The sequence below is a fragment of the Culex quinquefasciatus genome, chromosome 2 (genome assembly GCF_015732765.1).
Source record: "Culex quinquefasciatus strain JHB chromosome 2, VPISU_Cqui_1.0_pri_paternal, whole genome shotgun sequence".
NCBI lineage: Eukaryota > Metazoa > Arthropoda > Insecta > Diptera > Culicidae > Culex > Culex quinquefasciatus.
This window is the reverse complement of record NC_051862.1, coordinates 219,859,163-219,886,663: the sequence shown is the minus strand read 5'-3', so window position 1 is coordinate 219,886,663 and position 27,501 is coordinate 219,859,163. Positions and strand designations below refer to the sequence as shown.

General features: G+C 36.7%; 4 protein-coding genes across 4 annotated transcripts; 2 read left to right on the top strand and 2 right to left on the bottom strand.

Annotated features, from left to right (window-relative positions):
* Nucleotides 1–266: 266 nt before the first annotated feature.
* Nucleotides 267–10,410, bottom strand: LOC6035741 (zinc finger protein 436). The gene is made up of 3 exons (XM_038256246.1): nucleotides 10,142–10,410; nucleotides 8,988–10,086; nucleotides 267–1,374 (listed from the first exon to the last, which is right to left on the bottom strand). The coding sequence occupies exons 2-3, from the start codon at nucleotides 10,013–10,015 to the stop codon at nucleotides 483–485; spliced, it is 1,920 nt and encodes a 639-aa protein (XP_038112174.1). The 5' UTR covers nucleotides 10,016–10,086; nucleotides 10,142–10,410; the 3' UTR covers nucleotides 267–482.
* Nucleotides 8,406–8,986, top strand: LOC6035742. Its single transcript, XM_001845817.2, has 2 exons — nucleotides 8,406–8,482; nucleotides 8,544–8,986. Exons 1-2 carry the CDS (start codon nucleotides 8,426–8,428, stop codon nucleotides 8,895–8,897), a joined length of 411 nt encoding a protein of 136 aa, XP_001845869.2. The 5' UTR covers nucleotides 8,406–8,425; the 3' UTR covers nucleotides 8,898–8,986.
* Nucleotides 10,411–14,243: 3,833 nt separating the features above from the next.
* LOC119766506 lies at nucleotides 14,244–15,976 on the bottom strand. The gene is made up of 2 exons (XM_038251096.1): nucleotides 15,305–15,976; nucleotides 14,244–15,081 (listed from the first exon to the last, which is right to left on the bottom strand). The coding sequence occupies exons 1-2, from the start codon at nucleotides 15,974–15,976 to the stop codon at nucleotides 14,299–14,301; spliced, it is 1,455 nt and encodes a 484-aa protein (XP_038107024.1). The 3' UTR covers nucleotides 14,244–14,298.
* A 5,350-nt stretch (nucleotides 15,977–21,326) lies between these two features.
* LOC6035740 (1-acyl-sn-glycerol-3-phosphate acyltransferase beta) lies at nucleotides 21,327–25,701 on the top strand. Its single transcript, XM_038254694.1, has 4 exons — nucleotides 21,327–21,461; nucleotides 21,524–21,728; nucleotides 21,784–21,917; nucleotides 25,093–25,701. Exons 1-4 carry the CDS (start codon nucleotides 21,431–21,433, stop codon nucleotides 25,647–25,649), a joined length of 927 nt encoding a protein of 308 aa, XP_038110622.1. The 5' UTR covers nucleotides 21,327–21,430; the 3' UTR covers nucleotides 25,650–25,701.
* The last annotated feature ends 1,800 nt before the right edge of the window (nucleotides 25,702–27,501 follow it).

Genomic DNA, 27,501 nt, shown 5'->3' with positions numbered 1-27,501 from the left:
TGTGCATAGGTCACCTTGACATTTAGTCTGCTCGCAGGTCCGCGTGCGTCGTTATGCTCTTCTCCATTCACAACGAATCCGGCAGCGGCTGCTTGGATGAGTTATTTCCCAGAAGTAATGTTGCGTCCGATCCATAAATTAGAAGAAGCTGTGAACAAAAACCGGTGATGATTAACGTTTGAGGCGGGTTTTGTTTAGCGGATTTTCCGGTTTTGAGCAGACTTTTTTTTGGCGGAAAGTTCTTTCAACGAAATTGAAACGCAACGTTTAATCACAAGAAAATACCATCGTTTATTTACGCCGAAAGAAATGTTTACATCTGTGACACGTGGTTGAGACCAATTTTGCATGCAAATACCGATTTTTTAAAGATTCTTGAATAATAAATACGCGACTGCTAAACACTAATAAAGAGACATCGTCTAAGAGTAAAAAAATAATGTTTTATTGTTAAAAAAAAACACAGACAAAAACGCAGCCCATCACAGCATGGCCGCCGCCTCGAGCCCCCCGACCTCGTACGACAGAACCTGCTGCAGCAGCTCGTGCCGCCCTTCGTCGTCCTCATCGTCAACGCCGCCCTCCCGACCCTGGCCAATCATGATGATGACCGCCGGATCGTGGACTCCGGCCTCCGCCGCCGTGCAGTGCACCTTGGAATGAACGGCCAACGCTTCCTTGCGCAGGAACTTGGCGTCGCACGCCCCGCACGCAAACAGCCGGTCCTCGCGGTGAACCCGCTCGTGCCGGAGCAGTTTGTCCTTGCGGGAGAACCGCTTCGAGCACTGTTTGCACTCGTACGGCTTGTGGTTCGAGTGGACCGCCGTCAGGTGCCGGTCCAGCTCGCGCTTCCGGATGAACTTTTTGTCGCACGTGTGGCACCGGTAGTTCCGGACGTCCGAGTGGGTCAGCTGGTGCGTGTGCAGCGTGTTCTTCGACAGAAACTTCTTCGGACACTTTGCGCAGGAAAACAGCTTCGGCTGAACAGTGGACAATTCTTCACGAATCACATTCGAAAAGGACGAAATGGCGGAAACGGGAGCCGCGTTCGGAATGCCCGGATCGTCCTCGGTTGGACCGGCTGCCGATGCCGGATCGATCTCCGTGCGGTACGGATCGAGCGAAATGACCATGTTTTCCCCGGCGTCAAAGTGAGACGGAATCGAGGTCGACGAAGTTGTTGTCGTCGTTGGGGCCAGAATTTGGATGAGTTGTTGTTGCTGTTGGTGTTGTTTGGCGAAGCAGATTCGTTCGTGGCTGAGCAGTTTGTCCTTGCGGGCGTAAGTGTTGTTGCATTTGGCGCACGAAAACTGCTTGCCCAGCGACATGTGGATGTTTTGGTGACGCACGAGGTCCGCTTTGTTGGCGAAGGATCTGGAAGAGAAGGGAAAGGGGAAAATTATTTTAATTTGTTAAATATAAAGAATTAAGGCCGTCCCAAATTTATCGGCTCAGTTTTTTTTTAATTTCATAGGCTTAAAAAATTGAAGACATAGAAAATTCAAAAAAACGAAAAAAAACCCCGAAATTTGTAAATTTTAGAACTTGGAAATCGGTTTTCGACGTAACGAGAAAACGTGTTTTAATGTTTGACCATATAAACAATAACAAACATGTTTTGTTTGGCTGACCGTTCTGAGCATTGTTCCGAAGTTTGGTTGAATTTGGGTGCCGAGTTATAATTACAAATGTTCACGGTTGTCGGGCATATACGTGTGTCAAACGCGTGCTGACCTGAAATCCCTTTGGCAAGTAGTCGCACTTACATCAATTTTTAGGACGACAAAATTGAAACTTCTTTCATACGAAAAGTGACAAAAATTGCACGGTGTTTTTTTTTGTTTTTTTTTTTTTTTAATCTCAGGATTGAAATCCAATTTTGGGGAACTGTTTGGAAGCATTGTGAGCTGCAGAAAATTGCGTTCTAAACACAATTTGGCCTAAAATGCACGTGTGACAAGACAAGAGCGAGGTTCCTACTCGAAACTAGGTGTCCGTAGGCTTGCAAATTGCAATTGCAAACCTATTTTTACACCTCATCATCCATCCACCCCGGGATTCGAACTGACGACCTTTGGATTGTTAGTCCAACCCAGGGACCCAGGGAGACAACTCCTACACCTGGACTGAGCTAACGACCTAACTAGGTCTAGACCGGGTCCGACAAACGGAATTCAAAAAATCTGAAATACAAATCTGGGAAAAAATGAAAATTTCAAGAATTAAAAAAAAAAGAATCCAAAAATTCGAAATTTCACAAATTTAAAAACAATATTTTGGTTTAAAGATAATTCTTTACTACCAAAAATATTTATGAATTTTCAGAATGAAGAAATACAAATTTATAATAATTCTAAAATACAAAAAAAAACTTAGAAATAAAAAAATAGAATATAATAAATTGAAAAAATCACAATTCAACAGCATCACAAATTCTACAATTCAGAAATTCAAAAAATCACACTTATGTTTCAAAATTCCTTCCAAAAATTTGAGAGTTTAACAGCAATTCCCCCCGAAAACAGCATGAAAAAAAAAAAAACAAATGTGCTCAAATCGGGCTCAAAAAATTTCAGGGGCTTCCCTGGCCGAAATAATTAGACCCGTATTATTTTGTTAAGCCCTTAGGGTGACCTACGTCGTGTTAGGGTGGTCTGAAATGTTGCCATATTCGTAAATTTTCACAAAAACCCTTTTTTCGAAAAATCATAACTCCTCGCCATTTCAACCGATTTCAAGTAATTTATACGCAAATGAAAGGTTGCGTCTTTTAAATAAGAAAATTTCGGTACCCAAACATGGATAAGACATCGCTGAAATTTAAAAAAAAATATATCAAAGTTTTAGTGAAAAAAGTTGATTTTTTGCCGATTATGTCATCTTCCCGTTTTTGCGCGCGGTGCACGGATACACGGATTTTATTTTCAAAAATCATATCTTGGAAACCTCCCATTTTATAGTATGTTACGTAAAAATGTCCGGGGAATCCGATAAAAATATTTCCAAACATAGGCAAAACGGCATTTTAAAGTTTCATACACTCTTTTCATACGTTAGGCTATATTTTTGCAACTTCTCACTATTTTTCTTTGAAAGGCTTTGCGTATAAGACAACTGAAATAGGTTGAAATGGCGAGGAGTTATGATTTTTCGACGAAAATTGCAAGTTTTTCAGACCACCCTAACACGGCGTAGGTCACCCTAATTGCCAAACAAAAAAATACGGGTCTAATTATTTCGGCCAGGGAATTCCCAGAAAAATTTTGAGCCCGATCCGAGCACCTTTGTGTTTTTTTTCAACATTCAAGAATCAAACAAATCAAAATTCAAAATTTCACATTAAAAACCAAATTATTAAAAAAAATCTACACTTCCAAACAAAAAAAAAATTATAAAGAAAAAAATTTGAAATTTCTAAAATAAAACAATCAAAGCTTACAAAATTCAAAATGACGAAAAAAAAAAACTTAGAAAATTTAAAATTTCCAAAAAAAGTGTCCACGTGGTTTATGGATGGTCCCATAGCTAATGATTCTAAATGACATGTTTTGGCATAGAGAATGCGTGGACAACGTTTAAAAATAGCGAAAAAAATGCGAAATTGTAGAGAACTACTAAGAAATTTAAAAATTCTTTAAATAACAAATTAAAAAATCACAAATTAACAAAAAAAAATCATTTAAAAATGCCAAACCTCAAAAAATTTAACATTTTATTTTTTTAAATAAAAAAAAACTATTAAATTCAAAACAAAAATCAAGAATTACGTATTAACTTTTCAAAAGGGTGAAACCTATGATGTAAACAAACGGTTCATCCCACTTGCTTTAGTGACAGTTCACGTTGAGTAATAGTGCTTTTTGTTTACATCCAAGGTTTCGCTCTACAAAGAATTTACTACGAAATATCAAAATTCTAAAATTCAAAACCCAAAAAATATAAACTATCAAAATTTGATTACAAAAAACTTTAAAACTACATGATTTTAAAATTTAAAAAATATCCCTTATAACTTAAAAAAAAATAAAATTCAACAGACTTAAGGGTGCACAACAATGAAGGAAGTTGTTGTATTCTTATTTCAAATTTGTCAAACTTACGGACCCAATCCTGCAATAACGGGATTGTAAAATTTATCAAACTTTGTTGTAAATTACTTTGTGGAGAGTACTTTAGGGGATAAATAAAAAATATTTCGATAGTAACTGTAGTTTTGAAGATACTAAAATGTCTGTAACAAAAATCTGGGTGCAAAAGCTCTGGTTTATGTGCAACGTTAAAAAAAAAACATTTTAAAAAAGCGAGAATTTACAAATTCAAGAAAATTATAAAAAAGGAAAAAGTACGATAATTTGATTTTTTAACAATAAATATTATTTTTAGATTCAAAAAATTCAATTCACGGGAACTTAAAAAAATAAGACAAAATTAAGATTAAAAAAAAATCAAATTTGAAAATAGGTAAGACCGTTGCAAATATTTTTTGAAGTTTTTCAAATAAAATAATGAGATTCATTACCTATTCGTAACAGGTTGGTAAAAATTGCGTTTTTTTAAGATTTTCGCAAAAACTACATTTTTTTCAAAAATCAAATCTTCGGAACGGCTAAACAAATTTTATCTCATCATGTTTAAAAAAAAGTTATAGTATTATTTGAGCTTTCAATGAAAAATACTAAAACATTTTTAAAACATTGTTGAACACATCTTAATATCAAATGAAAAGTTGGTTTGCTCACCGCTGAAAACATATTTCTATAATTTTTCAGGATGTTTTGCGTAACTATTCTATAACTGAACAATTCTCTATGGAATTGGTCTTTTTAGTGAAACTTATTTGGTGCTTTCGGTATGCCCAAAGAAGCCATTTTTGATCATAAAATTGTTCATATAATTTTCCATACAAATTTCACAGCTGTCCATACAAAAATGATTTATGAAAATGCAAAAATCTGAAAATCTTTTGCAGGAATTTTTTGATCGATTTTTTTGTGTTCAGCAAAGTTGTAGGTAGGGATAAGGACTACACTGAAAAAAATGATACAGGGTAAACAAAATTTTGGTGATTTTTAATTTCACTATTTGTCACTAAAACTTGATTTGCAAAAAAACACAATTTTTTTATTTTCTGATATGTTTTTGGTGACATCAGATGCCAACTTTTTTGGGCAAAAAATCTTTGACCGGATTATGATTTTTTTAATCAAAACTGATGTTTTCAATAAAATCCAAATATTGGTAGCAAAAACTTTTCAACTTAAATTTTCAATGTAAAATCGAATTTGCAATCAAAAAGTTGCTGAATTATTGCTGTGAAAAGATTCAAAAAAACAGAAAAATTGATGTTTTCTAAGTCTCACCCAAACAACCCACCATTTTCTAATGGCAACTAATGGTCCGATTTTCAATGGTAAAATATGAAACATTCGTAAAGTTTCAATAGGACCAAACATTCAATATTACGCCCTTTTGAAATGTTGGTCTTGATTCAAAAAAATCATATTTTAACATTGTAAATCGGACCATTAGGGGGACAGGGGGTAATATGCACCCCCTAAGGGAAAACTGTGATTTCTCAACCATAACAGCATTTCTTTGAAAGAATTTCGTTAGATGTTCATAAATAACTATTATTCAACGTCATCCAAGTGAAAAAAGTCTTTAAAAACCTCAAAATTGTTTAAAAATAACAGATTTCTAAAAATATTTTTGATTCATTTCAAACAACAATGCGGGGCAATATGCACCGCAACATTGGGGCAAAATGCACTACAACAACGGGGCAAAATGCACCACAACATGGGGCAAAATGCACCGGCTAAAAGCAGTTTTCACTAGTCACCACTAGATGACACCGCTGTTTTTACAAAGGAGCTTCACAGCGGTGCATTTTGCCCCGACCACGCTTTTTTGCAGAAAATTTAATTAAAAATGCATTTTTTTGATGTTTTTGGACTCATCTATCTACACAATAATGAAGATTATGGCAAAAACTATATACATCAACACTTACAATAACAATAAATGCTTTTTATACTGTCCAAAAACCAAAATGAAAGTTCAATGAAAATTAGATGAAAACACAACATTTTGAAATTTTGCAAATAAATTAAGCTGTTTTTATACCACGATGCTTAAATTTTTCCAGCATGGTTTAGCAGTGTTAAGCCTCCAATTTCTATGATTTTTCACCCGGAAAATTCTTTCAAATACCGAGAAAAGCAGGGGGTGCATTTTGCCCCGGGGGTGCATATTACCCCCTCTCCCCCTAGTTGCTGAGATATCGACATTTGAAAATGGTGGGTTGTTTGGGTGAGACTTAGAAAACATAAATTTTCCTGTTTTTAAACACTTGCATGGCAAAATCTCAGCAACTAAGGATCGTAGCAACAAAAATAAAAAAAAAGCAAAATGTAGAGAATTTTCTCAGCATTTCAATTTTTTTTTTCAAAAGTGGGCAACCATGGGCACTAATTATAAAAATGAATAACTGCGACTATTTTGAAAAAAGGTTACCTTAAAATGGCTATAACTTCACCCAAAGATCAAGAACGAGGGGATATTCCTCACGAAAAGAAACGTGAGGAAAGTGCTATTTTGCGAGAGTATAGTCCTCTCGCGTGTTCATTCGTTCATTGGAACAGTTCATCCTATTGAGTGGCTTGTATGGACAAATGACCGCCACTTAGTCACCGAACCATGGTGGCCCATACGGCAAAGGCACTGTTCAATATGCCGAAGGTCTTGGGTTCGAGTCTCGGTACCGGTACTCTTTTTTTTGATAGATGAACTTTTTTTGAAGGTGATCCCATGAGTAAAGTACTCTCGGTAGTTTTGGGATTTATCCTCTCAGTCCGCACACAGTACCATTTTACTACCGAATTGTGCTCTTTATCCTCTCGTATGCCGATGTCCAGTTCTGGGTGTTGAAAACGGTGCACTTTATCAAAATTTCACTAAAGTACTTTTTGATTGCAAATTTGATTTTAAATCGAAAAATGAAGTTGAAAAATTTTTGCGAACAATATTTCGGTTTTTTTTTTTAAATCTGTATGGATTCAAAAATTCATAACTCGGTCAAAGATTTTTTGCCCATTCTGGAAATTTCTGAAAAGTTGGCATCTGATGTCCACTAAAACATATCAGAAAATAAAAAAAAAACATTAAAAATAGTGTTTTTTGCAAATCAAGTTTTTTTTTACCTTGTATCATATTTTTTCAGTGTAGTCCGTATCCATACGTACAACTTAGCCGAAGATATCAAATCGATCAAAAAATGCCTTCAAAAGATACAGATTTTTTAATTTTCACATATCATTTTTGTATGGACAGCTGCCAAATTTGTATCGAAATAGTAGTTGCTTACAACATTTTTTGCAATTCCGAAAAACGCTTATTTAATGGAATTTTATGTCAAACATTCATGTGTTAATTAAATTCATCGTTCAAAACAAAACAATATTGAAAAATGTTACTTTTCGATACTAGTGCTGAAAAGTTCAACTTTTCAGCACCCATTTCAGTGCTGAAAAGTAGAACTTTTCAGCACTGTTATTGAAAGGTAATAATTTTCCATTCTGTTATTTTTGGTAAGGAAAAGTAGGCCGTTTCGTTTCTCTAGAAGGGCAGGAAAAGTTGACAGTTTCACAGTGGAATTGCAAAAATTATATTAACGAACTAATGATGCAAAATGGTTTCTTTGGGCATACCAAAGGCACCAAAAAAGTTTCAGCCGGAATAAAAATTAAAAAAAATATTGAATGACCGAAATTTCAGAGAATTGCTCAGTAGTTGTTCGGTAGCTTGGCGATTTTTAACTGGGTGCTCGATAACTGCCCAGTTAAAAAAACAAAAACAAACCGAAACGACTGAGGGGTTTATAGATGCAACAATCATGTTCAATAAATAAAAAAAACTTTTTTCAAACTTTTATTAATATTCATATCACAATTTAAGAACATTGTGAATAAATTTTAGTCACTTTTTTTCTTATATTTCATCTGAAAAATATTATGCATCGATGGTCCCCTCGTTATTTTTCGTTCAGCCCAGTTAGCGAGCAGCATTCGGTGACTGGGCTACGTTCTCAGCCCAGTTACCGAACAAGTACTGTACCTCAATTTCCAAACCAATTAAACTTCAGCTTTTGAATCATTAGTCAAGAGAGACAAAATCCATGCCAATTTACAAATGTCAAGGGATTTGCCTTAATTTTTGAGGGCAATTGTTGTTGTTAATTTTTGTATTGCTTCAAGTATGAAAAATTACTTTCCTTGAGAAAACAATCGAAATTGATGATGTTTGTAACGAATAGCTTAATCATTTCCAGTTTGTGAACGATTATAAAAGGGTGTTCTTCCCGCTGGAGATTGCTCACAACTGAAGTTAAATCAGTAACATCGAGGTGCCTCATACGAAACTAAAAATGTTCAGGGTGCAAGTAACGATCGGTTTGCTGTTGGCAGTGCTGGCACTTTGTCAGGTAAGTTTTGCTCTTTAATATTTGAATAAATTGCCTGAAATTCGAAGTTTTTTTCTCCCAGGCCCGTCACACCAACGAGCAGATCCAGATGATCCAGCCCCACTACGACATGTGCGTGGAGCGGAATGGGCTTCAGGACGCGCCCAAAATCGCCGACGCCGGTCTGGCCGAGCTGGTGACGCGCACGGATGACGTTTCCAAGAAGGTCATTCAGTGCGTGCTGCTGCGGCTGAACCTGATCGACTGCCAGGGCACGGTTAAGCGGAAGCGGTTCGAGGCGTTCTACGAGGATGGCCACGAGGTGGACACGCTGCCGGGGGTGATTAACGGGTGCACCCAGCGGAAGGGGACGGCGCTGGAGAAGACGTTCAACTTTTACAAGTGCTTCTTCGAGCAGAAGACGTTCGTTATTTGAGGATTTTGATAGTTGAGTTGGTTGTTTTTGTGCGTGTTTTTTTAGTGGTGATGGCTTGAAATAAATGATATTTAGTTGTTGAAAACTCACCTCGAGCAGTTGTTGAACTTGCACTTGTGCGGCTTGAATCCGGAATGAATTCGCAGGTGTTTAGTGAGGTTTGTGTTTCTGGAGAAGCTTTTGCCGCACTCGTCGCAGGAGAATGGCCTCACTCCGGAGTGTACGAAGGTGTGCTTCTTGAGGTCCGATCGCCGGTGGAAGCCCTTGTTGCACTGAATGCAAATGTACGGCCGGTCGATTCCGTGCAAATCGCGGATGTGCGTAATCAACATGTTCCGGTTGGCGGTTTTGAACTCACAAAATTGACAGCCGTACGGCGCCAGAATGTCGTGGTCTTGCGTTTCGTGGAGATAGCACGCGTTCGGAAGGGCAAAGGCCACGTCACAGTACCGGCACATGTGGACCAGCTTCTTGAGCTGTTTGTCCGCCAACTCTTCGCCCATCACTTCCAGCAGATCTTCCGACGAGTCGTTCGTGTTGGCGTCCAGCACCAGCCCAAGCCCTCCCTCGTTCAGATCACTGCTCTCCGCCAGTGCCATATCATCCCCGTCCTCACCCTCCGAATACGGTTCCGGTGCACTCTGGTTGGAGCTTTCGTAGTTGTTCGCCGGATCAATCACCACCTCCTCCCGTTCTTCCTCTTCCTCTTCATCCTCTTCCTCCTCCCCAGCCAGCGGAACCTGTTCCGCTTTCAACTCCACCGCCTGCTGCTGCTTCTCTTCCCCCTCCACAACTTCCGGCGCCGCCGGTTCCGGAAAGCAGATAATCTCCCTTAACTTCTGATCGTTGCGGATGCACACATCCCGAAACTCGGCGCAGCTCTCCGTCTGCAGCAGACACTGCTGGCAAATCTGCCGCGGCAGAATGTCCTCCTCGCAGATCCGCACCTCGAAGAAGCGCAAAATCTTCGCCACCAGTGACTCGTCCCCAGCTCCGGCCGGATTCACCTCCGCGCTGTACACACTGATCAGGCCCGTCTTATCCCGGCCCAGACAGAGCCGGCAAAAGTCCATGTCCAGAAAGGCGGTCGTCCCGCCGTGCTGGCCCACCACCTCCATCAGGAACGGGCCGGAACCGGCGGGGCCGCCACCGCCGGCGCCATCGGCCGTCCCGATCTCGTTGAAATACACTGCAAGCAATCTCAGTCATAATCACATCCTTCCAAATCATCAAAATTACCGTACCTTTGAAGCTTGACGTAAATCGACAAAAACGTAAACAAAAATCCGCTCAGAATGAACACAAACGGGACGAAACTTGCACCTTTTCCAGCACTATTTTTCACACAAAACTCGACGGAAACCGGTGGAATCGCATCCTTGGACGGAGCCCGTTTCACATCACGTACGGCCACATAAAGGTTTCAATTTTGACCAATTTAAAAAAGATTGCAGAATTTTTGGAAAACTCCGAGGACTTCCTGAAAAAAAAGTTGTTTTTGTTGTTGTTTGGAATCGACTTTGACAGAAATGACGCGAACGAGAAGAGGAGGAGAAACGTTAAAAACGATAGAAAAAATATTGATCGCGTGAAGGGGGAGGTGGATTCTGCAAAATGACTCAGTTGCACTATGGGCAGCAGGTGACCAAAAATAGAAAATTTTGCATTTTTAAATATTTTTTTCGTTGATATTAGTTAATATCTGAAGTTGAGTTTTTTTTGAAAAGGTCCAATAAACCAAATTTCCAGTTTTTGCTTGTTGGGTGTTTTTGAAACCGCTTTGAGTCAGGGGTATCAAAAAACACCCAAAAAGGCTCGTTAATTATTAAAATTGGCCCATTAGTTGCTGAGATATTGGCATTGCAAAATTCAGGATGTTTGTGTGAGAATTAGGAAACTTCAACTTCCTGTTTTTCTTTTACTCGCTTCATTTCAGCAAATTTCTGAACTTTTCGGAAAAAATATTAGCAGAAGTAGTCTAAGTACAATTTCAAAACAAAAAATCTTAAAACTGCAAATGAATGTTTGTTAAAATTTAAATTACAAGGAATGGTTTCAACATTTGAATGAAAAAAAGGTGTTAAATGCATTTTACATTGATTTTACACCTGTCTAGTTGTTTTGCAGAAGTTGGTTTGATTGCATCAGATTTGCTTTCTCTTTCTAGCAACAGTTTTTTTTTACAAGTGGCTTAAAGCTGGCTTTTAGAAGGCCTACCGTCTGATGACAACTAATATATTTCGCAGGGACAGTGACAGCTCGAGCTCATTCTTTGTTTGCACCAGGACACTGTGATGATGAGTTCGTAATTACTGAGTTAATTTATTTAAAAAGTCACTTACGATGCCTCATTGTGTTTTGTTAAAAAATGTAAACTATAAACAAGTTAACTGCCCACCATTGAAAAACGGCTAATATCCACTTTTGGCAAAAACAAGATATTAGCACCAGGTTATATAGAGAATGTTCCAACGCATCTTCTGGAACTTGAATTTTACTGAAATAGTGTTTAGACTTGGCTACCGATGCGAAAAACCAAACGGCTAATATGCCACTTTTATGGGAAATAGCCTTGACGGAGATTTTGTGAAAAACACTAAAACGCGTTTTTCTCGGAATACTTGATTTGGCAATATAGCCGAATTTTCAATTATGGCCAGTTAACCCTCTACTGCCCAAATTTTTTTTCGAATATTTATATTTTTACCGTGTTTAGGAGGTCATTTTGAGCAACTTTTGTTCAACGAAAAACTTTACTTCTCCTGTTTTATCTTTTTCTTGTTTCATTTTAAGTATTTTACTTTGAATTTATTTTGTTAAGTTTATGTTTGTTTTGGGTAGTATTTGGCTTATTCTACCACCTCCTATCATTACATTTTGATTATCTAATTGTTTCATTTTTTACAGTAACTTTTTAAATTTCTTGCATGTTTTTCACATTTTCTGCCATAAAATGGAACCATTATCATTTAAATTGTAAATAAATGCGTAGAGGCATAGTCTGGGCACTAGAAAAATTACTTCATACTTCCTTTTACTTAAAGTATAGGAAATGTTAGCATAAAACACAGCCAAAGTTGACCCCTAAAAAATTACATTTTTTTTAACATTGGCGTGAGTTTGCCAATAAAAAAAAACAAGTAAAACTTCCATCCCATACATTTTCTAAAATTTTAAGAGTTCTTCTTTCCAATTCTTTTTAAAGATCAAAAATTGGTTGAAAAATGGGTTTTTGGTGATTTTTTAAATCGAAGCCCGTCTAAAGGCAGGGTTGGGTTGTAGAGGGTTAATTCCGTGACCATATTTTTTCTGAACAGTCATCAATACCTACAAACAGCTGCCAAAATTTTATGGAGTATTGCATGGGTGAACAAAATGGCTCTTTTGGTCATAAAAAAGGCCCCCACAATGCTTGGTCTAAATAAAAATACGCAATAAATAAAAATGGCTGATTTTGCAGAAAAATAGCTAATATTTTTAATTCATATGGGACAATTTAACTTGACCCTAAATTTAGGTGAAAACTATCACAGAATGCTTTATAAAATATTTTTAATCAAATGAAAACTTTTTAATATTTTAGCAAATTTAGAATATTTGGGTCCTAGGCATTAAACAATATCAAAGGTAACGTACAATAGAACGAAACATTGGGCATTTTCAAGCAAGGTTATGTCCTTTTGAGAAATTACCTTAGATATATTCTGATTAGTTAATAAACGATTTTACAAGTTTTTTCATAGAAATTTTAATTTCAATCAATTATACTTTGTGTTCCCTATTTTTTTTTTGCAAAATAAGTTGGGGGAAGGGGGCAAAACTTGAAATTAAATTTGCAATGGCCTAACACTCGGCCTAACATAAAAGTTTCAAGCAGATAGAATGAAAGACTACATCTAGAATAAGTTGAATAATAAAAAGAGCTGATATGAAATATGTTGCAATCTGTATCATTATCGACTGGAAAAAAATATTAAAAATTAAAAAAAAAACTTTCCTAGGTAATCCGCCCATGTGGTTTGTGTCTACCTAAAACTTTACCACCAATGGGTTATAGGGGAAATATACCATTTCTAATCAAACACCTGTCTTCGTCATATGGAGAGTTTGATGCTCGATTAAAGCTCCAAAAATACTATTTAGGCTGTAAACTTACCAGCAACAGCACCGCCTCGAGTAAGCAAGCAAATGTATGCCACTTACTGGCCAAAAAGATCAAATTTAATGGACTTTTGATCATAATTTCTATTTTGCGAGACCATTTCCAAACCAAAGTCGCCATCACTATCTTTTCACTTGCGCTAACGATTTCAAAGCGCATGAGATATAAAATTGCTTCCAACTACCGGCAACATGTTCTTTTGACCGTTACTTAGTCACTCACTCGAAAAATAATCCCGAAACATGTAAATAATTAGCAAGCGCCATCAAAAAAACAAACGCGCTAAGCCTTTTGACGTTTCAATTTTGACCATCCATTCCAATCGAAGGCTGAAGAAAACCGAGCGAGCCACCAACACCACCAGCAGCGCTTGTAGTGTTGCCAGGAAACTTTCTCTATAAATGCTACTTTTTGTGAGTGTTCGCTCAAAATTTAATCAATTTTGGCAGCACGAAGCAGACCCAAACGAGCGTTGGAAGAAAAAAAGAACTAAGCTGAAAATAGAAAAATGGGCGTGGCCCAATGCACACGACTGATTAGAATGCGTTTTTGAAATATTTTTTTAAAATGCTTGTAAAAGGAATTGCATAACTTTTAATAAAAGTGAAAATAAACAGAAATGTTCACAAAAAGTTGCTCTACTCGGTGGTATACTTGGTTTTACTGAATTTCAAGGAACACTCCAGATTATCCAGCATCATTCAAACAAGACCGCTAATTAGGCTTAAAATGGGTTTATTTCCCCTATGATGGGTTTGGAGCTTTATGGGTCTCGTGGCGCAGGGGTAGCGGCTTCGGCTGCCGATCCCGATGATGCTATGAGACGCGGGTTCGATTCCCGCCTTATCCACTGAGCTTCTATCGGATGGTGAAGTAAAACGTCGGTCCCGGTTTCTCCTGTCTCGTCAGGGGCGCTGGAGCAGAAATCCCACGTTAGAGGAAGGCCATGCCCCGGGGGGCGTAGTGCCAATAGTTTCGTTTCGTTTCGGGTTTGGACAAAAAATTTCTTCTATTTTTTAAGATCCCGAATAAAAAAGTACACAAATATCACTTAAGTGGTCATAACTTTAAATAGGGTTGCCAGATCATGCCAGAATGGCAATATTTGAACTATGATTTTTTTTCTAAATCTAATTGGTAAAAAAGGGACATTTCTTGCACGAAAGCTCAAGTATTAGTCATAGTTTAAAATTTATTAGACAATTATTTACTGAACAAACATTTTATAAAATTATTTTCTTAATAATAATCACATCTCTCCCTATAATCAACATACTCAACATACTCAAAATACTCAACAAGGAGATTTCTTTGACGTTCTTCATTTAGTTTCTTCGCTTCTTCGTAAAACTGTTTGTAGTTGTAAATTCTAAATTTCTTTAGCTTAAGACAGTAAATTATAATGAACTTTGCGGAATCTTCTTGAACATATCCACGAATGTCGAGCTCTACTTCTTCCAGCTGGCATAGATTTCTTCCAATAATCTCAATAGTTTCATCATTAATATCCATTCTGAGTAAACTCAACTGTTTAAGCTGAGAAGACAACTTTAAAAATTGGTTAAGCGACTTTGCATAGAAACGGTCACACTCGTACAGGGATAAAACTTCCAGATTGTTTGGCCGGGCATTGGCAAGACACGGCTGCTCGAAACTTATAGGTTCAGGTCCCGACACTTCCAAATATCGCAGCGTTGGAATTTTATCGATGATTTCAAAAATGTCACCCCACCAGGGCACACCACCGCCTTCCAGCTGTAACTCGCGAAGTTTTGGCGCACCGGCGGCAAGTGAATCCAGGTCATTAGAGTAAAATTCGTACAGTGTGAGTTTCTTTAGATTTGTGGTGAACAAACCGTTCAATTCAACACAGTGTGATGCATAAATACAAAGCTCCTCCAGAAGAGGCATTGCTGTCAGGTATGGAGCTATCGAGATTCCTTCCGATTCCAACCGAATTTTATCGTGGAAAAGAATGTCCATCCGTTTTAGATTTGGAAAGATTGGTTCAGAGGCCTGCACCTGAAACAAAAGAGATAATTTTTTTTTAAAATAGCAAAGAACAACGAAAACATATTCAAATTCATATTTAAGTTAATTTGACTAATTCTAATGAAAAGTGTACACTGACAAAACGTATTTACACTCTCAATAGAAACGTACCACGTTCTCTGTAAACGTAGGTACAAGTGAAATAAGTTTTTAAGGAGCATTAGGACAATTCGCAGTCTATGACAAAGCATACCTCATTAATACCGAATAAATACCGATTGCCATATTCCGACAAAGTGAAATCCAGTTCCTCCAATGTTAAACGGACGTTTTTGATCAACTTGCAGCACATCGAATCTCTACTATCTTCCGAATAACCACTCTCTAGAAAAAACCGCTTTAATTTTGGACAAATCGGTATCAGTGCTTCAAACATGGAGTCTTCCTTAATCCGGAGTTTTTCCAACCGATCCAGTCGGAAATCCGGGTCTGCACATTCCAAAGAGGTGTACTCCAACGATTTCAGCGTCAAATTGACCAGGTTCGGGGTGTGACGGAGCATGTCCACAAGCCTTGCCAAGGCCACCTTGCAGTCGAACAATCTGAGGGTTGTCAATCCCGAACCTAGCGCTGGCCACCACGCGTCGATTGCAACAATTTCGACCAACGACAGGATGGCTGCACGAATCGGCACATCAGCCATCACCGGTTGATAGTCGGTGTCCAATGTTTCCGGCTCAGTGCACCGAAAGGTAAAGTTGAGCTTCTCAACCAGGGATTGTTTTGCGTCCACGATGGTCTTCCAACAGCGGCAGGTTGAGCGAGCATTACAAAGTGGATCGATGGTTAGGTGCGAGAATATTTTCTCCAAAATTTCTGTAGGAAGTTCGAAGGTTTCTTCGGCAGTTTCACCAGCTGAAGCCATCACTTTTAATTCTACGGCAGTTTTATACAAATGAAGCGATCTGGGTTTGTTGAACCGTAGACAGGCCCCTTTTGTAGTAAAGAACAATACAGAATTGATTTGTTCGATTTTTTTACTTTTAGCTGAGACACATTGAACCGTATGAGGTTGTAACATTGAAATCAACTCACGTTATTTTTTTATTCAATGAAAATTCTTCCCAAGTTATCACTGAATACTGTGATTTTGAATACTCAAATTATCATTATTTGCAATATGGGTACTAAACGATGCAGAATTCTGTAATAATTCAAATTATAAAATTATGAATATTTTGAAAAAAAGCGTTTTTTTTTGTTAAACATTTCCAAACTATACACTTAAAACATTTTTTTTAATTTTGGTAATTCTCCACCAACTCACACGAAATCGGGAAAAGTTGCCCCGACCCCTCGATTTATTTTTATTTTGTTCTTAATGAAAAAATTACCCTTTTGGGTTATTTCAGATTCAAAAAGGACATTAAATTTCCCATAAAATGACATGTCTCACGATTTTTGACAGTTGAGTAACGAGAAATGGCAGTGATTTTAAAACTACTTTTTAACTTTTTTTTGATGAAAAATACGTTTTTTCAGAATGTTGATTACGCCATCAAATCGAGCGTCTAATTAACACTAAAGTCCCTTTGAGCTAAAAATCACTCAAAAACGTGTCATAGTAAAAAACCCGAAAAATGAAAGGGGTCGTACCGCCCCACCATCAAATCGAAGAGGGGTCGGGGCAACTGCTGTGTGAGTTGGCGGAGAATTACCCATGGACAAAATTTGGACATTCTTAGAGACATTTTCCAAGGCCTTCGGATAATCGAGTCTGGACCGTATTTTGTGAAAGTGTAAGAATTTTAGAGTAAATAATCTGGATCAGTGAAAATTTATACACAACCCTGCAAATTAGGTAAACTTGAGTTTTTTACGGCCTCGTGGCGCGGTGGTTAGCGGCTTCGGCTGCTGATCCCTAAGCGCGGGTTCGATTCCCGCCTTATCCTCCTAGCCTACTATTGGATGGGGAAGTAAAACATTGGTCCACATAACCTTCGGACGCATAGAAAAGAGCAGTAACTTGTAACAGAGACCACAAAGGGCCGTTCAAATGGAATGCTTTGCTTTTTTGAGTTTTTTTTTTTATGTAAGAAAGGTATTATTTGAAAGTTGAGAACTTTATATTTAAATTCTGGTTGAGTGGAAATCTATGCAAAATTTTGCGTCATTTGAATATAGGTAGTCTAATATGAAAATTCCAGTATTAAAAAAAATGCAGTATTTTGTGAAAATTAGAGTTTGTTATACCTAAATCTTTGGTTCAGGTAAAATCATTGTAAATTTTAGAATTTTCAGAGTTTTCAAAGGATATGATTTTAATAAAAATTGGAGTATTTTTCACTAGATAATTTAATGTAGCGAAAATCTATGAAAAATTTTGCATCGCTATCACCTTATCGTTATACAGCAATTCCATTTGAAAAGAGCCTAAACCGAAAAAAATTTCTCGGATCGAGCTCAAAAATTTTCTGGGGGTTCGTCATTTTTCGCAAAAACCTCTTTTTTCGAAAAATCATATCTCCAATCCAATAAAATATTTTCAGATATAGGCTCTTTGGTCCAGACACGGTCAAAACGCCATTTTAAGTTTTCATGCGACTTTTTCAGACGTTAAGCTAGATTTTTGAAACTTCTTACTATTTTTCCCAAATAGCCAAACTCATTGCCTTTCTTTTGCGTTTAAGACAGCTAAAATCGGATAAAATGGCGCGTAGATATGATTTTTCGAAAAAAAAAACAGTTTTTGCGATAAATGACGAAAATCGCCATTTTTCGAACCACCCTAGCACGATGTAGGTCACCCTAATGGTCAAACAAAAAAATACGGGTTTGATTATTTTGGCCAAGGAACCCCAGAAAAATGTTGAGCCCGATCGGAGAACTTTTTTTAAGGTTTAGGCTCTTTTCAAATGGAATTGCTGTGTAGCCAAACTTATTTTTTTTTGTCGCTAAAACACAAAAAGCGATCAGAAATGAAAATTGACAAAAGACTACTCTAGTATAAATTTGTGCCATACATAAACCACGTGGACACTTTTTTTAAAATTCTAGACGCGCTCCTCGTCCACGTGGTTTATGGATGGCCCCCATACTGAAAAAGCATTTTATTGTTGCTTGAGTTATTTTCAAAATTTTGCTTTTTGAGTGTTTTTAATACCGCTGACTCAAGGCGGTTTAAAAAACACCCAAAAAGCAAAAACTGTAAATTTGGTTTATTGGACCTTTTCAAAAAAAACTCCAGAATTTTATTGTTGCTTGAGTTGTTATTTTTTGATTAAATTTTATTGAAAATTAGAAAGCATTTCGTCAGCTGTTTGCTATCTTGTGACATAGACCATTTTTGTCGAAAATGAGTAAATGATGACGTTTTGCTATACTTAACAAACACTACAAGAGGCTTTAACCCGATTTTGGAAACTCGCTTCCGTTTCCCGGATATCGCAATACACACTTGTGACATAGACCAATTTATCATCAAAATGATCGTGCACACTTGTGACACGTCATACATGTTGTTGGAAAATTTGGAAAAAATTTCTTGTTTTTCACAAATTTATGTAAACACATACTTTCTAAAGGCAACGCAACCTTTTGTTTATAAAAATATACTGATAAAGTCGATTAAACCATTGATTTAAGCTTGTTTTAGTTTGTATGGGAATTCTGTGCACACTTGTGACACGTAGTACAGTTTCACTTTTGAAAAACGCCTGTAACACGTGCTTTTCAGATTTTTGTTTACATTATTTACTGTATCTTTTAACTGGTGTAACCAAATTAGTTGAAACTTGGAGCGTTTGTCAAGCGATAGTATACGAACCGATTGCTTCAAAAAGTTTGGCTCTATCATTCATAGTTTTGAAATTATTTACCATCAAACTTTAAAAATCGATTTGAGCATGAGCATGAGAGACCACCCATGGTTGTCCTTCTCTGTTGCTGAACAGGACCATAATATCCTATCAATACAACCGACCATACGCTTAAACGATCAAATGATGTTTCCCTTATCAACAGCATGCATGAATGCGCTGAAAAGATAAAACATCACGATCATCAAAACTAGAGCCGTTGCTAATAGGAAACAGTCGTTGGCCAAAAACGGCGCCCGCCATGTCAGTTTGTAGATCTCGGGGGATTGGGACGGGAATGTTAGTTAGCACAGGTTGCTACAAAGGGTGGGTCATCAAACTTTAAAAATCGATTTTCTCGAAAAGTACTAAATGGTCGTTGTCACAAGATAGCACACAACTGACGTTTTTTTTTCTTCGCGGTCCTAGCCTTAGAATATTTTTTTTGCCTGTAGAGATGATTGTTAATGATTGACATTACATCATATTGCGCGTATTGAGAAATAATCAGTTTTGGTGATTATCTTGAAGGGGTCTCAAATATAGGAGCGCAAGGAATTTTTCGAATTATCGCAGCAATCGTTTTGATTTCTACTTTACATTGCTGTCAGTTCAGCTCAATTGTTTATGCTTATTTTTTCGTTTTAAAAGTCTATTTTGGAGGTGAACGTTTTAAATGGAAATGATATTTATTGCGCGTATTGAGAAATAATCAGTTTTGGTGATTATCTTGAAGGGGTCTCAAATATAGGAGCGCAAGGAATTTTTCGAATTATCGCAGCAATCGTTTTGATTTCTACTTTACATTGCTGTCAGTTCAGCTCAATTGTTTATGCTTATTTTTTCGTTTTAAAAGTCTATTTTGGAGGTGAACGTTTTAAATGGAAATGATATTTATTGCGCGTATTGAGAAATAATCAGTTTTGGTGATTATCTTGAAGGGGTCTCAAATATAGGAGCGCAAGGAATTTTTCGAATTATCGCAGCAATCGTTTTGATTTCTACTTTACATTGCTGTCAGTTCAGCTCAATTGTTTATGCTTATTTTTTCGTTTTAAAAGTCTATTTTGGAGGTGAACGTTTTAAATGGAAATGATATTTAATATTTAAAATTTATCTTCTTCCTTCTATTGCAGCGGCCATGTTTAATTTGAATTTGTATATCCACCCTGAGGCTTCTTCGCAACATAATTAATTAATTAATTAATTATTTTATTATGTAACATAGTTAGAGGGGTGTGGTAGAGACTTTTTTACGCTTTATACTTTTCTGTATCAAAAACGGATTCCGGATGTGACCACCGGGGAACCGGCCCATGAGACAAATTTATACACTAAAGAGACTCTTCATTCGAAATTATCAAATTTTATACGTAGCGACGCGTCGCATGACCAGTTTACGCTTTTTCTTAAATTCGGTTCTGGATGGGGCCACCGAAGATCGTGGGACCGGTTCCGATGTTCCAGTCTAATGGATTTTTGTTTTGTTTTTGTATACTTGAGAGTTCATGATAAAATAAAAAGAATCAAAATGAAAACTAAATTCTTGACAAAACTGGATATTTCGGTGGCCGTCAGATTCTTTTGATAGTTCGCGTAGAACCAGAGAGAAGTACTCAAGTACTCTTTGGTGGAACCGTGTTTCGGTAAATTGTTGGTCATTTTCCCATTTTTACTCGTCACGAGACGTACCGTTTAGCGTCATCATAATCAAGGAAGACAGCCCTCAGGCCGTTGACCTTAACCATCAGGAAGTGTCCATTCTGGGCAGGCCCGGATTAGCCTATGCATAGACACAAAGTTTTCCAAAGATGGGGAAGCCGACGGAGCCAACGCTGTGTGGCCATCCGACCCGGTACCCGGTACCATCAAGCCGGTCACAAAAGTCTCAGAACCATAGATTCCACCACTGGAAACCAACAAGCAATCGTCAGCCAGCAGACAAAGTTCCTTCGAAAATCTAAGATTGACAGTCAACAAATATTTGAAAAAAAAAAAAAAATGTCTAAGCCTACTCTCCGACCTTCTCTAGGTCTTCCAGGGTTTTCCCATTGCGACGATATCTTTCTGCGGCGATTAATTGGAGCGCAGGATTCTAATTTTTCTCGAAATTATTAATAACATACCCAAAATCTAAAAACAGACAACAAACCCAAGCACGAAATTCACTGCGTACGGTCGCCATGGTTACGCCGTAGTAAACAAGCTTCTATGACGTGCACACTTGCGTGAACCACTCACGCGTCGAAATGGCGCGATCAAGATTTACAATTCGTCAACGCTTGCTACGCTCCTCGCGCATTCGGCTGCAGCGGTTATCAAATTTACGAAATGAACCTTTATTATCAATAATTTACTCGTCTGAGCTTAACTCGGTTGTTTTTCTGTTTTTTTTTGGGGGTTCAAATTCTATGGTCAATTCAATCCTCTAGTATTGTGCGATGATTTGATCGGGGAGGTTGTATTTTTGCGTTTGTTTTTGGTAAAATTTGTGAAGTTTGAACGTTGGAAAATTAAAAAAGATGAGTGACTGCTTACTTTGTAGTTATGTTGGTAAGATCGTTATATTTTATGAAGTTTGATGTTACACATTTTAAAAACGTTATTTTTTAAAGGTCTTTTCTTCAAATACTACCTCAACATATGGCTGATCGCGCTGGCCATCTGGGTTGGGCTGGTGGTGGCCACCAAGGTGGGTTCCGATGGCAGCAAGTTCAAGTATTACGCCAAGTTTGGCATGATTTACTTCACGACGCAAGGACTGACGACACTATGGACGCCGATATCGTTGCTGAGCCCACTCAATATCGTGCATGCGAGGTTTGCTTAAATCAAGATGCTTAATTTATGAGAATAAAAACAATAATACTTTTAGAATTATCTCAACCATATCGTCGTACGCGACCACGCTGCTGCCGATCACTTGGGAGCTGCGAAATGCGCGGGTTCTGAAGAAGGCCAAAGGGGCGGTCGTTATGGCCAATCACCAGTCGTCGATGGATATTTTGGGTAACTTTTGTGTAAAGTGTGTTTTGTGAGGCTTAAGTTATCTAAATCTGAACTTACGATAGGAAAGAAGGAGTGTTTAATGTGAAGGAATGTCATAAGATTTCATAAGAGTATTCGTTATCAAAAGTTGAGTGTGACTCTTGATGCGATAAGATTAGGATTGATTGATTGGAGCAACAATATTACGACAATGCACTTTGTACGTTTGCTTGTTACAAGAGGATCAAAAGTTATGAATGCTATGGAGTCCACTTTGATTTCTTTGTATAAGTTTATATTTATAATTTTTGCTAAAATTTTGCACATCAACACAAATATTTAAATCATTTTGTATCTTATTAGTTTTTGCTTAAAATTTATTATTGAAAAAATGTACAATCGGCTGTGAACTGTTGATGATATATTGAATAACATTTATTTTTGTATTTTAATGCAAAACAATATTTTTAGGATTTTAAAATTTTGGACCCGGACGCTTGCAACACTTTAGAAAAATGCATGCATGCATGCGATTTTCATAAATTTATTGATATTTTGATTTTTTTACAGTTGTATGATTATTACAATGTAATTAGCATTTTGTGATGCTTTTTATTCAAAAAAAAATGATAATTAAGTTTGATTTTTTATAATCCTCGCCGCTTTGGCTTTGAATTTGTACCAGCCTATATTAATGAAAATTTTAACCAAAACACTTTTTCTGCTTTTTTTTACAGAAACATTATATTTTAAAAAATACACATAATTATTCTTTTTCGTATAAATTTGATGGTATAGAACACCAGATAATTTCAATATTTTAGAAGCCAAGCTTAATAATTTTTGAGATAAGAGATAATTCTCCGGAACTTGTAACAAAGATTGAATAAAGATGATTTGTGATATTAAATATTTTTCATAAACTTTGTGATACTTATTGCACTTCCAAAATAGTAATTTTGTATAATTACTCCTATATGCAAATCTTTATAAAAAATAATTGTCCAGACAAATGAGAATTATCAGGCTTGGCACCAAAAATGCTGTCTAAATTTTTTTTAAATATAAAAACAAAATATTGAAATGGTCTTTTCTCTTTTTATTTTATTTTTGCACAAAAATAGCGCTAAAACAATTTCTAGATACATTTGAGTGACTTTAAAAGTAAAAGTAAAAAAGTTAAATAATTGAAATTAAAGCCCACGGTTTCAACATTTGAATGAAAAAAAAAAAATGTTTTAAAATGCTTGCATAAAAATGCATAAAATGCAGTTGTTTTGCAATCATAAGTTTTCGAAAATTCGTGATTCTTGTTTCTTGAAGTATTGACGAAAAATGTTAATTTTTGCGAGAAAAATAAGTCATCCCAAATATTCGGAACACCCACAAATTCGGAACACTTTTGTGATGATTTGTCAATAGCATCTTTTCTGGCGACCTTTATATTTTTAGGACTTTTATTTGGACATTCTCTTGCTATTTCACTAGCAAAAGTAGTTCTTTTTGAACAAAACACTGCATTTCGAGACTATTTCATTCCGAGCAGCAAAACACCGCCTCCAAATTGCCTGTTGCATAATTGTGGGATGTTATTGTGCCTCCCACAATTGTGGAACGCCTGAATTTCACTAATATTTTTCACAAAAAAAAGTGATCGGCCATGCACAAAACATTACTAAGCTTGAGTTTTATTGGTTCCAGTGTGTGAAGTCATTATTTTGTAGAAAATATGTACCGTAATATGGGGTGACTTTGATAGGTTTGCGATTTTTCCGCAAAATGAAGAGTACAATTAAAATACGTACGGAATGGCATGGAAAGCACGTTTCATAAAATTTTGAAAAGTTTAAAAAGTTAGTAAATTATAGTTAAGAAAATAATGATGAACTTCATTATTTTAAACTTCTCCAAGTGTCATGATTTTCTCAATGAATCTAATTTTGAATCGGAATAAATTGAATAAGTTTGTAAATAATAAATAATATGTGTTTTTGAAACACAATTTAAAAAAAAATCTCCAAATGTATAGGCAATTTCAGTTGAACAAATTTCATGTCAAATTTAAAATTTGTGATTCGTGCTTCAAATTCAGTATAATATGCGATTAAATCGATGATTTTATAAACAAAACTAGTTTAACAAATTTCAGGTAAAATTCTGACTTTTTTCACAATTTTACCTAAAATTTATATGTGTTTAAAAAACTTATAAACTTAGTTAACTGATTATAAACATTTTTTTTCTTAAGAACTATATCAGCTACTTTAGTGATGGTACATTAAACGTTCAAACAAAGTTTGAACATCTTAAATATGATTTTCACAAGAAAAACTTTGACTATCAAAGTCACCCCGGAATTTGACGTAACTTTTTTTCTAAACACTATTGAAACATTTTTTTTTCCAAAATAGTGCATGGACTTTATGTGGCCTTCCCCAGTACATGTTTAAAAAAAAAACAATAATCTTGAGAAAACCCTTACCTGTTGGAAAATATTCCAAAAACAAATTGAAATCCTATCAAAGTCACCCCGGTTTACGGTACTCCTGGAGAGAATCAAAGTTTGGTTACATCCGTAAGAAAAAAGTGTTCCGAATTTGTGGATTTCAAGGGTAAATGTTTTTCTTTGAAAACTTGATATAAACGTAAAAAATTAACATAACTTTTACGTACAGGTGAAAGCAAATAATGATGTTCAATTATCGATTTTCTATGATTTGTTGAACATTGGCCGATCTGTGAACCGTTCCGAATAAGTGGGATGACTGTACATTGGAATTCCATGAAAGTTCAAAATATTTTTAAACGAGCCCAAACAAGCTAAATATGATTAACAATGCAGAAAAAGGCATTTTAGCTTGTTTGAGTTGGTAAGACTGCTATTTTCATTGAAATTTTTCAATTTTATGAAAAAATATTTTTTTTGACGATTTTTCGAACCAATTTTGAAGGGGGGACAAAAACTTTGAAAAATATGTGCAACGGCTTGATAAACCTTTCTTTAAAAAGCATAAAACACGTTAAGTTTTCTAAGATCAAAAGTTGCTAAAAATTACCTGTATAGGAAAATGATGAATAAGATCTCAAACAATAGATAGCATTTAATTTATTGCAATTAAAAATTAACTAAATAATCGAAAATTCAATGTTTTATTTATTTCAAAATCTTTATATCGAAAAACCAACCTTCTTCCAGGTCTCATGATGCTGTGGGACATCCTGAAGGACGTAATTTCGATTGCCAAGAAGGAACTGCTCTACCTGATCCCGTTCGGACCGGCCGGATGGCTCGCCGGAATCACCTACATAAACCGTCAAAATCGGACCTCGGCGATGCGAACGCTGGACAAGTGCAAGCGCAATATGGTCGAGAAGGGCCACAAGATGTACCTGTATCCGGAGGGCACGAGGTTCCCGGAACGGGGCATGTTGCCTTTTAAGAAGGGCGGATTTCACACGGCGATTCAGGCCGGGGTGCCGATCATTCCGGTTGTGTTTTCACACATGTACTTTATCGATGCTAAGAAGTACATGTTTAAGCCGGGTCACGTGATTATGTCGGTGCTGGAACCGATTCCGACCAAGGGAGTTACGGCGGACGGGTTGGACGCGTTGATTGAGAGGACTAGGAGTGCCATGCTGGCTGAGTATGAGAAGATTTCGGCGGAAATGGATGACAATTTGAGTAATTCACAGTGGGTTAGCCAGAATCGACCAAGATTTACGATTTTGGAAAACAAGAAGAGTGATTAGAGATTGAAGTTGCGACACAATGCAAACGTGCCATTGAATTTAAAATACTTGTGATAACAAAACATAATCAAAACTCGCCTTTGATTTAAACTCGTAATCGGTATCACAATTACTACACCGTCTAGCGAGCTAATTGCTTAAAAAATCCCTGTCCTGAAAAAAAAACGTCAAAAATCGGGTAGAAGGTCAGTAACGATTCAGTTCACGATGCGATAAGGTTTTGTAAAGCGTCCAATGCGGCCCAAATTGATTTATGTCCCCTTAAGGTGCCGTACCTCCCCTAGAACGACAAAGCTATTCTCTAAGTTAGTCACAGCACGGCTTGTCGTTTAGCGCAGCAGGCCGTGAAAGATAAATTTAGTAGTCTACATGGAATTGATTGGATGTGAACAGTGCGGTAGCAGCAGGCTTTGACTCGTTCGTTCGTTGGTGGTGCATTATTGATGAACTTTTTGTTCTAGAATGATGTTGGAGACAGTTACCAGGAGCAAAGGTTGAACCAATGTCCAATTTAAAAAAAGCAAAATTATGCTTTTCAGATTTTCCAAAAAGAAAAGTCACGACTATAAATTTCCTAGAAATTAATTCAAACAGAAATTTCAAATGTTAAACCAAAGCTACATCCCTGCCTCTTTATCTAACTTCCCCTCTTTACTTAATTGGTCATCATTGCCATCATGGACACCGGCCATCCGTTGAAATGAGCTTGTGCACTTTGTTTCCATAACATACTTTATGAGTGTTTCCATTTCTCTTTCAACGATGCACATCTTGAGGGGCATTTTAAACATACTTAAATTCATTTTTAGTATTTTACACACTTTTCAAGTTTCAAGTTATAATTAAAATAAGTTGACAAAATTTATTTTGAACGCAGTAAATTTATGCCTTCAACAAAGTAATTTATTTATCAACAAAGTATTGACGTCACATAATCGCGTGCACTCTTTTCTCTCAAATTTCCCACTTCTTGAGCACACTTTCAGACCAACGTGGGTTCGCAAAAAAAAAGTGAAAAAAAAACTAAAATCCACCGTAAGCCGCTATTATCTATCCGCACCGAGGGGGAAATCCACAGCCACATAATGCCTTTCGTTCGTTCGTTTTTACACCATTTCATTAAAGTGGAGAGATTGGCCTGGTGGTGGTGTTGGTTTTGTTGTTGGATTTGTAAATATTTTTTTTTTTTGCTTTTACTTCCTCGTTCTGCTGCCACCGCGAAAAGACTTGTCTCCAATTGAATGATCAAGCCTCCTTCACGCTTTGGGACAACAGTTGTTGGTGATTGTGCGATTTGTTAGTAGATCTTTGGTTTGGCAAAGTCCTGCATCAAAAGAATGGTGGATTGTGTTTAGATTAATTTTTAATAAATAAATAATTTGGTTAAATTTTGGATAAAACATTTTATTATTGACAATTGTATCAGATCTATACAGCAATTCCATTTGAAAAGAGCCTAAACCAAAAAAAAAGTTCTCCGATCGGGCTTAAAATTTTTCTGGGGGTTCCTTGGCCAAAATAATTAGACCCGTATTTTTGTTTGGCCATTAGGGTGGCCTACATTCGCAAAAACTTTCGTATTTTCGCAAAAACCATTTATCTCGCGCCATTTCATCCGATTTTAGCTGTCTTAGACGCAAAGAAAGGTGATGAGTTTGGCTATTTGGGAAAAATAGTAAAGTTCCAAAATCTAGCTTAACTATTGAAAAGTCGTATGAAAACTTAAAATGGCGTTTTGACCGTGTCTGGACCAAAGAGCCTATGTCTGAAAATATTTTTATCGGATTCCTCGGAAAATTTCACATTACATATCAAAATTGGCGATGTCGAACCGTACGTTTCCGAGATATGA